This window comes from Lytechinus pictus, chromosome 2 (genome assembly GCF_037042905.1).
Source record: "Lytechinus pictus isolate F3 Inbred chromosome 2, Lp3.0, whole genome shotgun sequence".
Taxonomy (NCBI): Eukaryota; Metazoa; Echinodermata; class Echinoidea; order Temnopleuroida; family Toxopneustidae; genus Lytechinus; species Lytechinus pictus.
Window position 1 is genome coordinate 39,197,579 of NC_087246.1, and position 16,564 is coordinate 39,214,142.

The 16,564-nt window shown below is 35.6% G+C and overlaps 1 protein-coding gene across 1 annotated transcript; it reads right to left on the bottom strand.

Moving 5' to 3' along the window:
- Positions 1–3,917: 3,917 nt before the first annotated feature.
- On the bottom strand, positions 3,918–16,258 carry LOC129271806 (chromosome transmission fidelity protein 8 homolog). Its single transcript, XM_064094840.1, has 3 exons — positions 15,852–16,258; positions 12,281–12,401; positions 3,918–8,250 (listed from the first exon to the last, which is right to left on the bottom strand). Exons 1-3 carry the CDS (start codon positions 15,872–15,874, stop codon positions 7,966–7,968), a joined length of 429 nt encoding a protein of 142 aa, XP_063950910.1. The 5' UTR covers positions 15,875–16,258; the 3' UTR covers positions 3,918–7,965.
- Between the last annotated feature and the right edge of the window lie 306 nt (positions 16,259–16,564).

Sequence of the window (16,564 nt, forward strand, 5' to 3'; positions counted from 1 at the left end):
AAATAGACATGAAGCAAGATGGTGTCAAAAGATGAGAGAGCAGTCAAATTTACTGCACAACTCCAGTCAAGGATAGCTAGCTCTACGTGTATGTAGTTCAACAAGATGGATGATACAAGTGAAAATTGTCCTTCAAGTCAATAAATATATCCTACTCATAATTCGGAGCTCCAACATCATACTGCCTGTTATTAGGCACTGTACATCTACAAGATGGAAACTTCTTACTAATGTTACACGTTAATGAGTTAAATGTTCTACATAAAGAGTGGGCTAATTAATAATTACATATGTAGCAAGCATTAATTTATTGCCTTGTATGCAGGATAGAACAATCATTGTTAGACCCTTTTGTAAGCTGAAATATGTGTTATCAAGGATGAAATCTGTGAGAAAAAAACCATGATTTAAAGACACCTTTGTGCATTTAGGTCAATAAGAGCTACAAACAGCAGAATTATAAAATACTTAATCTGCTATCGATTGTCGGGCATCATTTAATTCTTGCTATGTGTGTTTGCTATTTTCATAAATGTTTTACATCAATGATAATTTAATGGAATTGAAAGAAGAAAAAAAAGGAGTACATCCATTTATCCACTTGGTTTTAATGTACATGTATGTTTTTTTTAATACCATTTCCAATGTATATGGGGTTGTCTTCTCAAATGGAGACATTAAAAATCTTACAAAAGGCTTATATTTGTATATACTGTATGTATTTCACACAAGTTCATATATATCTTTATATATGAAGATAGAGATACTTTTTATACAAAAATTGGAACAAAAATCACAGCAAATTTTGTTTTTATCTTTACGATAACTGAAAGGCAGACTTGTCATTTGAACACCAAAGTGTGCCCATTTGGGTATTATGGAAAACAAAGCACATTCAAGGTTGAATGCAAATAATGAACCACAAGTGATATTACTATATGGATTTTTTAGTTTTGCGAAGAAACTATATTTGTTACAATTATTTTTAGTTTTAAAGTAAAGGAAGGTGTTTGGTCATTGCTTCCATCTTCAATATCAAGTCATAGTCATTGATAAATAATATTCAAATCATGGTTTTTTTTCAATGATTTCGTTGTTTCTCTTATTTAGGAAGACGCCTAATGCGATCATGTTGAAAAAGAGCTTTGTTGCCAAGTATTACAAATAAAATGAATGGCAAATTGAATGTTCAACTTCTTTTGAAAGTATCTATAAGACATCAAGAGTTTTGCCTTTTCTGCGTAAGAAGCCAGTTTGTCAGGAATGATTAACTCACTCGATTTGTGTATGAAACATCTAATGTACATGACATGTAAAGTGGATGAGTAAAGCAACATTCTCCTTGGCACACAGCATTATACTGAATGGAACATGTACAACATATTAGATGCAATATCATGAAGCGGGAGACTGTGATACTATGGAGTGCTATTTGTTTCTGATGTAGTGATGTTTGTGGTTGAATACACAATGAAGATTACAGTACTATTTAAGTTATCCACCTGTGACTGGCTGATTGTTAGTGACCAATAAATAAGCTTCTGTGTAAGGTATGTTACATCTATGAAGGGTTCCCTGATTTTAGCCTAAATTAATGGTAGTTTTTGGAACTCTCTGATCATCATTTTAATGCCTTGTCTTACGAGAAACATTTTCAGTAAAACTATTATTTTTTTCAGAAATATGTTTCTAATGTTATGTGATCACTACATGTATATGCAAGATTACCAGTTTAATATTCACACGAAGCAAGAAAGTCAATGGGAAAATGAAGATATATTCTGTATGTGGTACGACAGTACGACAATACGCCAGACGGTGGCCTGTACTTATAGAGAAGAAGAAGAAGAAGGTTAAATTTCTTTCATGATTATATCCTTTTTGTCACAGTATTAGCAAGTCATTTTCCAGGTTTTCCCAGATAACAAGGTGTCCCTTTGTCACTCTGTACACAGATCATGTTGAATATCATATTACCAAGGAGATTTAAATCTCCTTGATATTACTGTTCATATGGCAAAGCGAATGACAATTTATTAACATTATTTTAATCCAGTCATTGCTCTTGACATCTTGAAATCTTGTAAATTGCTTGCTCGACATTGAAGTTGATTTACATGTATTGTAGTTTGCTTGTTAATAACAGGTTTAAGGTAGTATTACTTGGTCCCCAGAGGAGAGACATAACTCTATAGGCCTACATTTATATTTCATAATAAAGAGGCCTCTTGATGATAAAAACACAGAGTTTTTTTTATATTTTATCATATGAAGTGTATGATTCTTTCCACATTTGATACATCATGTGATTTAAATAATTTTTACCATTCCATTAAAAAACTATTTCTCATTCACATTAGAAAGCTATTTGAATTCAGGATATTTCTGCCAGGGGGAGATAAATTATATATATAATTTAGCATAATCAGTAAAATCAAATGATTAATTTTATTGTTGTTGAAAAGATGAACACATTTCAATCTGCCTGTGTCAAATTTTGCCTTAATCAAAGTGATATTATACTCCGAGCAACATTTCTGATATTTTTGAGTAAACCTAACACAATCTCCTGCCAAGATTGCTAAGCCCCACTCTCCTGTCCATATTGATCTGTAATAATTCTGTATGATCTACCAAAATAGCCTGATATGATGGTTAAGGGTTAAGAGAGGTAAATGGCATATGCAATGCATCACCTTAGGGTGTGTTCAATGTGTCGATTTTCAAATTTAAACAGAAACATGAATCATGATTGAAAACTCAGTTACAGAACACAAACACCATCAGTGGTGCACTGTTTAAAATACAAGGCCGCTTAATTGTCAATCATCTTTAAATTTCCAGCTTTCGTTAATGCAGCTTTAGTGCGCAGTTTGACCCATCACAAGAAAGGTAAATTCTGGCACCTGCTTGTGTGAGCTTCCACTGCGAGAGCGAATTTAAAGACGTTTCAAAACTCAATGCATTCAATGTCGCTTTCGTGATGCTGAAGGTCGTTCAATCTGAGCTAATCGCGTGTACAAATGCATCTCTTTAGACGTTTAAATCTTTCTCCAAATCATGATTTGAAAGATGTTTACTTTTATGACCGGGAAAGGAGGACATTGAACACGCCCTTTGTTTCTCATTATATCTGCGTTTTGTAATCACGTTTTCAATCATGATTCATGTTGCTGGAAACCGACATTGAACACACCCTTACTTGAAAATGCCTTTGACTTGAGTGATTATCAGAAGGTAAATACAGACTTAATAATGGTACAATACTCAATTATTACAGAGTGGACAGACCAGAGTTAACAAACTGCATAGGCTACTGTCATGTATTTCTGGCTTTGTCTATTTTTATAAACAAAATCACAAGCATTAAATTTATAATATACAGTTTCTTTTTTTTTCGGAGGGGCGGGGTGGGTGGTCATAACGGTTCTTTGTTACTTGTATCTGCATGTCACATTTCGAATGCTGCTTTTTCTATGAAATTCCACCAATGAGTAATTTGTATGATTATTCTGAATATGTTGCCGTAAATGTTTAAAGCAAATGTTCAAATACAAGAATATGGTATATGTATTATTTCAAGTAAAAGGGGAAGTATATTGTACATTGTAATTTATATTTGCAATCATATTTCTAAAATAAAGACCATCAATCACTCACTAAAATCAATATCGTATTTTTTTCTTTTTTATAATGGAATATCAAGAAAGTGTAATTGTATATATTTAATTTTTTTCTTTTCATTTCATTTCAACAAATCTATTAAAGGTCAAGTCCAACCAAACTATTAAACAGTTGTTTCAAATAGAGACAAATATGCTGAAAATTTCAACAAAATTGGATGTAAAATGAAAAAAATATTATTCAATTTTGAACTTTCACTTAATTCACAAAACAGTTACATGCATGACACAGTATTGAGAGTCAATGATGTCACGCACTCACTTTATTTTGTATTTCATTATGAGAGATAAAGAATATTTACATTTTGCAGATTTGACAATAAGGAGCATTTTCTCTGAATCACAATCCAATAGTCACTTGATAGCTCCTTTTCCTTCCGTTCGCTGCACACACACTATCCTTGTTTGGGCCACTAAAACAATAATTAAACACCTCGGCTTAGTCCATGCAAGTCATTTTCCTCTGAGCAGCAAAATAGATTGGATTTATTGTCAACAGAGGAGGCCTTCTTCACTGCAGCAATGAGGTGGTTCCATAGTTTTACAGTGACCACAAGGAAGGATGTTTCACCTGCATGTCTCTAGGAAAGGTGTTGAATAAGCTAGATTGATGACGAATGAGTATTAAATGGACTTGAGAATGTTATCAATGTATTCTGGACTTCGGTGATTGAGAGACTTGAAGGCTATACTCCGTCTCACAACCAATGGAGCTGCAGTCAGAGAGGTTCTGTGCGTGTACGAATGGGAGCGGAGAAGACGAGCCTAGCAGCTAAGTTCTGTTGTCTCTGAAGTCGGTCTACATGCAAGTTCTTCTAACTAAAAACACAGAAGAGACTATTGCAGTTGTCCAGTCTGAAAAGAACAAGAGCCCTGACAGCAGCATGGCATGTTTGCTTCTCAATAAAACGTCTATAGGTTGCGACAATGGAAATCCCACATATTCAAGGAGCCAGGGTAGTAATAACATTATCATATTAAGCAGGGCACGCTGGGAGAAAAGTATGGAACTGAAGTGGATACCCTGGGTGAAATCTGACAGTAGAAGTAGTAAGAATTCAAGGTGAAATCAAATCAAGTTCACATCATAATGTGTATACAAAAGAAATAGTGAGTGGAGACATTGATTCCCTCATTAGCACACTGACCAGGATGTGCATATGACTGTTTGGTGAATTTAAGTATAACTTTAAAATGACATAACTTTCGTTCTTTTTATCACATTTTTATGAAATTTTCAGCATTATGCACGGTACTTTAATTTGTTCTCTTTTCAATCATATTAACTGTTTGTTGGGGTGGACTTGGTCATTAACCCTCATTTAATTGGGTGGAAACTGGTGTAAATGCAGTCCGAGCAGTGGGGGGGGGGGGGGATGATAGCAATATATTGACATGAAAATACAATATTTAGGGAACACCTCATACCAAGGGCCATGTATACAGGGGTATATTATATAACCATATATATAATACTACCATCTTTCAGTTAAAGGCCTATAACGATCTTTTTCGATTTCTGTATAGCAACGAATTTGTTGTGATATAGAGTTATGAATTACAGTTAATATCAATATGGGAGAGAGCGAAGCGAGCGAGCAAATTTTCAATAGTTGGAAGACAAAATGATGCCCAAGAACCTCTTTCAAGTGTGTAATTATCACATCACAGGCAATGTATACGTATGTATATACTGCAAATGTATACATGATACTACCATCTTTCAGTTACAGGCCTATCATGATTTTTTCGATGGCTATATTGTAATGGACATGTTGACATATAAAGTAATGAATTACAGAAAATATCAATATGTGAGCGAGCAAGCAAATTTTCAATTTGTTGGAAGCAGGGTCAGATCCTTTTTTTTTTCAATAGGGGGGGGGGGCACATTTTCATGAGAAAAAATTTGACAAGCCAAAAACAAATAAGGTCCTCACTTTCAAGGGGGGGGGGGCACAGTTGTGTTTTAACTGCATTTTCACTTTACAAATGTATTAGCCCTATAGAAATCAAAAATTCTTCTACATGCATAGAGACTATTTATATGGTATTATGCGTCTCTAAGAACTGCTTATTATAGTATTATCATTCCAAGAATCTGAATACGTTTTTTCCAACAAAGTTCAGGGAAAACATTACAATCACATGACAAAACAATTGTACGTGCACATATAAAATTTATAATAATTAATTTTTTTTTAAATCAAAATATGCAAATATGACATAGATGAAAACATAATAATTCAAAGTAATGTATAATTAAATATCAGTTGTGTCATGATTAATATAATTATGCACGTTTTATTGTGATCATTACTGATATATACAGGTAATAATCATTATTATCATTATGAAAAAAACTGGACAATCAAGATATTTAGGAGCATTCAAATGTTGAGAATGCTGATGGAGATCTTCCCATTTGCAATGTGACCAAGATATATGATTTCACAGATGAACAACTCTGGACACTGAAAATGTAAATTTTCCTTATTCTAATTAAAGTAACAATTCTTGATCCATGATATACTGTATTTTGTGAAACCTGTACTTCATGTCCTCTCATTATCTCACAACAAGATAACCTTATCTAGACTTGAAAAAAGAAACAATTAAAATAAAATATGTATAGCAATAGTGGGAAACGTGTTCATGTGTGACATCAGTCTTGGTCACATATCCAACGGGAGGAGAGCACTAGTGATATCAACACTTGAATGCTCAACTTTCTTACCATTTATTACTCCTTCACACACAAAAAATCACTTTCATTGATCTATTCAGTTTCTTTGATTTTTTTTATAACATAGAAATTTGCCAATTTGAATTAACTCTTATTATAAGGATGCTTTTTTCATAAAAACATCATACCTAAGTTTAAGAAAATGTTCACCATTTACACTAGTTTGACTCCACTCTATTCATTCAAATAAACTTGAAATAATATTGTTCATATACTGTACTTTACTACTCTGAATATATGTGACAAGTATTTTCATATCAATCACATCACAGGTTATTACATGTTATACATGTATTCCACATACTAAGAATCTTGCAATTGGATTGGCCAGAAGTCAGTCAAGTGATAAAGGGTAGTTTCCCATTAATCAATTCTCGCAGTAATGGACCTTTTTTGTTTTGCTGATCTTTTTCAGCCCATAGGGTTATAACGCGTATGAATTAGTTTGAGTATGCGTGAATTTTGCCACTCGATTTTTTTGGTCCATCACCTCCAGTGACGATCGCTCAAGATCCAGATGGGCGCGCGCAGTGTACATACACGCAAAAAAGTGCATTGCCCCTCGCTTGTTTTGATGGTAAAGTTCCTTTGTGAGGTCAAAATAAAGTTGAAGCAAGACCTCGGATGCTTGCAAAGTTTATATACGCATTAAAACAAGCATAATCGTCTTGATGGATCTTTTTTCAAAGGAAACCTTGATAAAAAAATTCTTACAGAGACGTATTGATATCGGTTTCTTCGTTTATAGTGGTTCTCTATGCGGAATATGATGCATATAATCACCTCTTGATTTCAGGTGACGAGGCAACCTATCACTTTCTCTGCAAGCTGGATGTACTCGCTAGCTTTCTTCAGCTTCGCTTCAGAAAGATACATGTAGCTATACATCCAGCTTGCCTTGTAATTGATAGTGTAATATAACCCCTAACTCTTGGAATATCTCTGGTATTCCATTCTGAACCATCCAAAATAATATATATGCTGCCTCCATAAACATATTCAGCATTAAATTTGAATATAATGGACTGTACAAATTCTGCTGTGCGTTACATGTTTGGAATATTTGCAGATAATTTTTCACTTCTAAAACCACATTTGTCTTTAAAAGATAAACACCCAGGAGTGATTCTAATTATTTTCTGAATTCGATAAATATATATTAGTCCAGCTAACATAAGAAGTGTCACACAATGATCTTTAATACCAACACTGTAGTTGAGCATTGTGATGGGAGCTAACCCACTGACTATTAAAGTGACTTCTAAATTTTCGAAGTCACACTGACTTTGTACATCTGTTCCCTAGCCAACGAATGAAGTACTTACATATCCAACTTTCTAAATAGATTCCAATCTGCCAAATCTAGACAAATTCCATTGGAAACAAAGACAAGCCTTGTGATGACATGCCCACACCATCCAAGGTGTAAGATCTATGATAATCTATTGACTGACATATTGCTGCAAAGTGTATTAGGATATGTGCCATAGATGATTCTTGGAAGTTGCAAAGTCTGTCTTTCAATCAGTTTCAATGTCAAACCTTTTTGGGCACACTAGTAATGATTGGTTTTGGTCTTGTTTTGAAAATCATTTTCTTCTTGATCACTGCATTGACATAGTAGTGTGTATCGTCCTGTAGGGATGATTCAGCACAACCTCTAACATCATGACTGGAATCTACATCCATGGTATGTGAAGCATCATCTTCATCATCGGTTTTGGATGCATTCTCATTTTTCATCAAAACAAGAAATGGTTTCTCAAGGTTAGCAACCTTTCCATACAGGATGTGATGACCAATGATAAGGACTGGCACCCCCTAGCAGAAAAACACAAAACAAAGATGCATGTGGTTATGTATTCATTTATTGCCTTTCATGGATAACATTTCGAGATATCTGAGATTTTGTTCTCTCATACAAACAATTCACTGTTCTAAGGAAATCGATTAAAACCGATTCCATACTGAAAAAAAGAAGAAAACTTGGATCTGCAATCAGACTCAGAGGGATGTATTGGGATATTGAAAAATATTTGGCATCCATCTTGGGGTTAAAGGGGTACTCCTGGCTGAAAACATGATTTGAACAGATAAAGAAAACCAGACAAACAAAAAACAGAAAATTTGACCAAACTCCGACAAATAATAACAAAGCTAAATATGGCATTTTAAAGATTTGCATTATTCCTGTGAAGTAGTTCTACATGTTGGCATGTCTTCACAAATATTCAATGAGCAAACCGATGATACAGTATGTCATATCTCCACTTGTTCTTTTGTATTGCATTATATGAAATTATACTAATTCAATTTTTTTCCTCTAAGAACTAAACAATTGGATTGAAAACTTATTTAGTGCATTCGATATTCATTGATGCAACTTATTTCAAAATATTAAAAGTGGATTTGTTGAACTTTATATTTTCTATTATACAGCCACTCACGCAAGCCAACTGTGTAGTAGAATCCCGCTTATTTGTGTGCGTTTGATTTTACATGCAATTAAGTGTACTATCAGCAATTTCATGTACTTCTGAATCAAATTTACATGACAAAAATTAATTGTATATATTTTTTCATTAATTACCGGGTATGCAAATAAGCATATGAAATTTGCCCTAATTTTTTTTTTGGTATGTTTTTGCCTTTAACTCTATTTACTAAGCTAGTAGAATGCAAATTTTTGGTGAGAGTATCAATTTTTACCTTTATAACAAATATCCACAAAAATTTGCAAAAAACATAATTTCTTATGTATTTTTGGTTTTTAAATTTGTATTGTTTTGTTTTTTCCAACCTTTGTTTTTTTATTGTTTTTTCCACTGAACTTTGTTGGGGACTCTTTTGCGATCATAAATAGCATAAAACAAAAGTAAAAATAATCATACATTTATGATTTTTGGTTGAAAAACACAATTTGCATTAACCTTGTACAGGAAATCACGTTTTTGAACAATTTTGGGTCCGACATGCATGTACAAAATGTTGCATAATTTCGAAACCGCGCACCCGGGCATAGCAAATTTGGTCTCAAAAGATGCGCAAGACTTGAAAGTAATAAGTCAGCAAGTGGTGCGGTCAAAAAAAAAAAAATTGTCAAGGGGGGCTCAAATTGACCCCCCCCCCCCCAGTTTGATAAGGGTTAATATTGCATTAGGGGCCTACAATAGGCCTTAAATGCACACTCAGACTACTGAGAAACAAAACAAGCATGGATACAATACATGTTCAGAATAGTGTGAAATACTGTATACATTTTTTCTTATATCCTATGTTTCCACTTTGGACAGGCAGCCACCGAGAAACTTTTCCATTAAGGGCAACTCTCTGTCTGCGTCTTAAAAGGAAACTATGTAGCCGATTCTTGATACAACCTGTAATACCATATGACTCAAGTTTATTCATGAGCCGCTGGTGAGGCACGGAGTCAAAAGCTTTACTGAAGTCAAGATAGATTGCATCCACATTGTGTCCTTCATCAAGAGTTGACGTCCAGAGCTCCATGACTTCTAACAGCTGTGTGACACATGATCTACTTGGTAGAAATCCATGCTGGGAGTCATGCAGGACATCATTCTCAACAAGGTGCTTAACAACAGCATCTCGTATGATTGATTCCAAAATCTTGCAAATGACTGAAGTTAGACTAATTGGTCTGTAGTTCTCTACAGCACTGCGGCTACCTTTTTTGTGAATGGGTGTTATGTTGGCATCTTTCCATACCTGTGGGAGGACACCCTCTTTCAGTGACTTCCTGAAGATGAGTGTAAGGGGTACACATAGAGTTTCTGCTGTTTCTCTCAGAACTTTTGGGTGAAACCCATCAGGTCCTTCTGCCTTACAGGTCTTCAGCATTTTGAGTTTGTTCTTTACCATGCTTGGCCTTACTTCTACGTCAGACAACATGTTCCTTCTGTGTCTGTGATCTAGCAATGGGACTTGCTCTAAATCTTCTTCTGTAAAGACACTGATGAAGAAGGCTTTGAACAATTCTACCTTTTCTTCATCACTCTCAGCAGTAATTCCTTGATTGTTCTGCATCACTCCACATTTTGAACGATACTTCAGGGAACTGTTCACATACTTCCAGAAGGCCTTTGGGTTTGCCTTGACATTTTGGGCAATGTCTTTTTCAAACTTCCTTCTGAGATTTCTTGTCATCTTACGCACTTTGATAGCCTCACATCTGGATTTTCGGTAGTCAATCATATTTGCTTGTCCACCATCTCTAAATCTTTTCCAGGACTTGTATTTCTTACGCTGTTGCTTGAGAGCTTTCCTCGTCATCCATAATTTCTTCTTCTTCAATCGAATTCCCTTAGATTTTGGAATACATTGGTCAATGGCAGTTTGAAGACTACAGGAGAAGAAATTCCATGCTTCATCTACATTCATTTCTTCATCCCAATCCACTACCATCATTGCATTGTTTATTGCCTGATAGTCTCCTTTATGGTAACGATACCGTTCTCCTTTACCAGCTGTTGGTTCAATGTAAAGATTCATATTGAATAGGATGCACATGTGATCACTAAGTCCAAGGCCAGGTAGGTATGATATTTCATCTATAGTTCCTTTGGTAATTAGAAGGTCTAGGATACTTGGCTGCTGTCCTGTGCGATAACGAGTATGCTCGTTGACGTGTTGATACAAGAAACAGTCACTGAGACAATCTATAAACAACTGTTCATTGGAACTATGAGATGTCCAATTTTCCCAATTAATATTGGGATAGTTTAAGTCACCCATGACTAGAAGATGAGAGGGATTTCCATTTGTGACTTCTCGTAGTAGTTCGTTCAATTTTTCTGAGCTGGCATCATCTCTACTAGAAGTTGGGCTGCGATAGATACTTCCCAGTATCAAAGAATCTTTTCCTCTCAGTCGCACTTTGACCTAAACACATTCAGTGAAATTTGCACCATAACTGACTTGTCTAACCTGATCTGCAAAGCTTTCATGAACATTGGTGACAATTCCACGCACACTTTCTTCTCCAACGTTGGTAAAGATTACATAGTTGTTTATCTGAAAGTTTTGTGGTGTTGGTTGAACCGCACAATTTTTGGAAGACTTTCACAAACAGATATGATATCTGGTTTATGTTCTTCAACTAATAATAACAGTTCATCCATTTTATTGAGAAGATTATCACTATTGGTGTACAGTATTTTCAACCGATTCAGCCTTGGAGTTGTATCAGTCTCATCATTTGAGCCTCTTTCACTGTCTGTCTCTGTAGTCTGTATCATCCGAGTCTTCTTCATTGTCTATTTTGGTATAATCCAAGTTTCTTTCGCTCTCATTGTCTGTATCCTCTGAGAATGTCTCACTATCTGTCTCTATATCAGATGATTCTATATCATAATCAATTTCTGCATTATCAGACTCTGTTTCAGTCTCTGTTTCAGTGTCCTCAGAAAAAGAATTATTTTCTGTATCTTTGATTGTATCAAAGGTTGATGACTTTGCAATTTCAGTTTCATATCAAACTCACCAATATGTTCTTCTTCCATATCTATCCATTCAGTTCCTACACTGTTGTTAATGCTTTGAGTTAGTCAAAAGCCACAAGCACCATCACTCCCAACAGTAGCCAGTAGGGGAATCGGGCTGGATGTTGATTTCATCTCCCATGCTTCGATTTTCAAGATCGCTGGAGCGTTTGGGAATGTTATTCCGCGTTCCAACTAACCCCGATCTCCCCTATACAGTATACAACTCAAAACTTACATTACCGCCCGGTATGCAAATGTATTGAAAAGAAATCAACATGTCAAGAAATGAGCAATTTAGGGTATATTAGCACCAATGATAATATAACTATTTGTCCAGCAAACATACAAACCTTGAGATTGAAATGTAAATCTCCTATGAATCTCCCAGCGAGCTGTTCATCATCCGGGGATTCTATAGCTCCTTGTAGCTCTATTAACATCCACTCTGGAGTAGCACCAGGTGCAGACGGTCTGGTATTAGCACACAAAAAACAACCAAACAAAAGTATACATTGGTTTTTCTCTTATCAAAATATCAGATTACCAAATTGCACAACACTGTCAACAGATTTAATAATCATTTATAAATTGTTTTTCTTCATCATTTTGAAGTTTTGCCCAATTCAACATGCATGTGACATGCAAATGAGAGTCAAAGAACAATTGAGATAAACTGGGAAGTTTGTTTAATCCCATCTGATCTCATTTTCAAATTGGTCTTTCTTTTGCCATTTTGTGATTTTTGGGGTAGGTGAAGCGTATCGTAGTAGTAGTAGTAGTAGTCTGGGGCCGATTGCACGAAAGGGTCTTTCCAAGGACCGTCTTTCGTGTCGCCCATCTTTCATGATGCGCTATAAGCGGGCACTCCTAGTACCAATGAGGTCCAACATTACATGTATGGACCTCATAGGCGACATCAGTAGTATTTTTGGTTAGAAATCTCTGAGAACAGGATATTTAGGCAATTATATCACAAGTACAAGCTATATTCCTTTCTCTTATTTAAATTATAATTTTATAGTGTAAATGCATCGTTAGCAACAACAAAAAATGAAAGAAATGAAGGGGAACTTACATTTTCACGGCTTTTTCCTGATTTTCTGGGCAGCTGCTCTTCTCTTCTGACTCGCGATCGAAGCTGATATGAAGATCACGTGATTCGCGTTCTCGTCAGATGATCGGTTGGTTATTCTTTTCGTCAGACGTTAATAATATATATTTTATAATGCTAGCATTCATCGCTAATTTAGGTGAAAGAGATTGAAGTTAAACAGCGCCAGGTCGGAATCATAATTATTTTGGAAGAGTGTATTTATACACTCGATCTCATACCTGACGTAGACGGCGCTATTCAACAAATGCACAATCTTCAAATTAAAAATAAAACAGAAAGAACGCCTTGAACACAGGCCAAAATGCCTAACGATTTATCCGCGGCATTAACAACTATCGTAAAGGGCGCTCCATTTATCAATAAAGATGGACGCTAAGCTGTCTATGGCGACAAAATTTGCCGCAAATATTTACGAAGAATTGTGAGAAATGGTCTGAAAATGCAACAAAAGAACCGGTGAGTACCGATTAAACATTATTAAAGTTATAAATAGATTATACATACCTTGTAGATTTAGTTTTTAAGGTGATATTAGTGCTTAGTTCTAAGCTAGGGAGGCCCAAACGCGCGTGAGTGGAGTCCCAGTTTATTAGCACGGGTAAGTATTGGGGTGTCGCCTAGAGTGTAAGCGGGGTGTTTCTGAAATTTATGATAAACAAATAAAATTCGTAAGCTTGCTTTTAAATCAAATTTTATACAATTTCATGTAATATCATATCATTTTATAAACAAATATTTTGTTTATTTTAACGGACAAATAAAATATATTTGCAGATAATTTATTTGAAATGCGTTTCACATGGCGTATCATAAAAGATGGGCGACACGAAAGACGGTCCTCGGAAAGACCCTTTCGTGCAATCGGCCCCTGGTATAGTGACGTATTGTATTACCGGACACTATCATGATTCCGGACGCTCATATTACTGCGTACGAAAACAATTTCGTACCGTAAGACTTCCACAATTCAATTTCACAGAGCAATACATAGAACAGGATTGCTAAAATAAGGCGAAAAAATCCAACCTTTACCTTATTTATCTCTAAAATGACAGAAAATGCTTAAAATATCAAATAACATAGTTTTGCATTAACAATTGATATATTTTCTAACGGAAATATGGGTCTGATCTGCCGAATTTCAATCTCGTCCGCTCCTCCTTCGATCGAATGATGAGGTGTGGTGTATTGTGGGTGATCGTCGACGGCTAGTTCTCAAGGTACGTACCCGTGCGCGAGGTTTACCGTGAGTATAGAGCCGTCGACGATCGGCAGCGCATCGATAGAACTTGATGAGCGTCACGATACGAACGAGCATAATATGGGGCATAATATTGGAAAGTTCCATGAAACATGTAGCTAACAAGAAAAAATAAAATAAGTTATCAAACACGAATTTATTACCAACATCTGCTCAGAATCGATATAAAAACAGCAAACAAAAACTTAGAATTTACTCATGATATGATATAAGAGGAAAAAATCACACAAATTTGTTCTTACATCATTATAATCAAGAATATATTTACCCGTCCGGCGCGCGTCCGGAATCATGATGTAATTTGTCACGCACGAAAATAACTGTTTTTCGTGGAGGGGTATGCGGCAAGTGCGATGCAAAGAAAATGGTTGGTAAATATAAAATAATTTTACCATATTCATAATTTTCATAATATTTGGAATAGCTAGTGCAAATTTTTCTTGATTGTATTTCCTCTAGTTGTCATTTTTAAAGGACTGAAATAAAGGTGTCCGGCAATAGGATACACTGCCATACTACTGGTAGTGTCGCGGTAGTGGAGTGGTAACCTGCACGAACATGATTGATAAACATCGCATAGTTGAATGAGAGGTATAGTCACGTATTGTATTACCGGACACTATTGTGATTCCGGACGCGCATATAAATGCGTTCGAAAACAATTTCGTACCGTAAGACTTCCGCAATTCATTTTCACAGATCAATACATAGAACAAGATTGCAAAAACAAGGCGAAAAAAATCAAATTTCTACCTTATTTATCTCTAAAATGACAGAAAATGCTTAAAATATCGTATAACATAGTTTTGCATTAACAATTGAATGAATTGATATATTTTTTTACGGAAATATGGGCCTGATTTGCCGAATTTCAATCTCGTCGGCTCCTTCGATCGAATGATGAGGTGAGGTGTATTGTGGGTGATCGTCGACGGCTAGTTCTCAAGGTACCGTGCGCGAGGTTTACCGTGAGTAGAGCCGTCGACGATCGGCTGCGCATCGATAGAACTTGATGAGCGTCACGATACGAACGAGCACTGGAAAGTGCCATGAAACATGCAGCTAACCAAAAAATAAAAAATAAATTAAGTTATCAAACACGAATTTATTACCAACATCTGCTCAAATTCGATATAAAAAAAGCAAACAAAAAGTTAGAATTTATTCATGATATGATATAAGAAGAAAAAAATCACAGAAATTTATTCTTACATCATTATAATCAAGGATATCTTTACCCGTCCGGCGCGCGTCCGGAATCATGATGTAATTTGTCGCGCACGAAAATAATTGTTTTTCGTGGAGGGGTATGCGGCAAGTGCGATGCAAAGAAAATGGTTGGTAAATATAAAATAATTTTATCATATTAATAATTTTCATAATATTTGGAATAGCAAGTGCGAATTTTTCTTGATTGTATTTCCTCTAGTTGTCATTTTTAAAGCACTGAAATAAAGGTGTCCGGCAATAGGATACACTGCCATACAAACTACAATTTTACAAAAACATGCCAGAGAGAGGTAGAGTCTGTAATTATGCTACTCACGATTTTACGTAAAGCTGCACCATAATTTCGTCCAGGGATTTCGTTGATTTGCAAATGAATATCTCGATCTAGACTAAGTCATGCATACCGGTACCAAAGACAAAAGTCAAAGTCAGACAGAGACTAGACAGAGGATTGACCGTAGACAATGTTACACCGTCAATGTTATGACTGTGCTTGATTTTCCCGCGGGTAGGAGCTCTCAGGGCCGGCGGCCGCGGAATGCATGTAGCGTACATCGCGCATGCAGTGTATGATGCAGCAGCGACGATCCGTACCAACGAACGTAGAGGGCAGCAACACACAAGCGTGTTGCTCTAAGGAAGGTCAACTCGATACGCGCATGCAGCTGAGCTGCGCGCGTATTTTATTGTTCATGCCAACGAAATCAAATGCCGATCCAATACAACAACAAATTAGTAGCGATCAAAAAACGAATATGAAAGAATATGACTACAACAATATCAAAGATAACTTAAAAAATATGTTGAGGAATATACATACATATAAAAACATACTTTGATATTTAAAACTTTACAAATATAAGTTTCAGGAAACTAAAATCATTACCAAATCGGTGATTGTTGTTATCAGCGATTTCACCAGACGGCTGTATTAGGTGATTTGCGTCGAGACGATTTTGTGACCACTCGCAAAGCATTTCGGGATTGAATATAACCACCTTATTTTCTCTGAGCTCTTCGCTGAACCCA

What these genes read in the sequence shown, in the direction of transcription:
- LOC129271806 (XM_064094840.1), bottom strand. Translation starts at nt 15,874, where the DNA reads ATGGTGCAGCTTTACGTAAAATC. An exon ending in GTGCAGCTTTACGTAAAATC is followed by an intron (nt 12,402 to 15,851) that starts GTGAGTAGCATA and finishes TGCTAATACCAG; the next exon opens with ACCGTCTGCACCTGGTGCTA. An exon ending in ATTTACATTTCAATCTCAAG is followed by an intron (nt 8,251 to 12,280) that starts GTTTGTATGTTT and finishes TTTTTCTGCTAG; the next exon opens with GGGGTGCCAGTCCTTATCAT.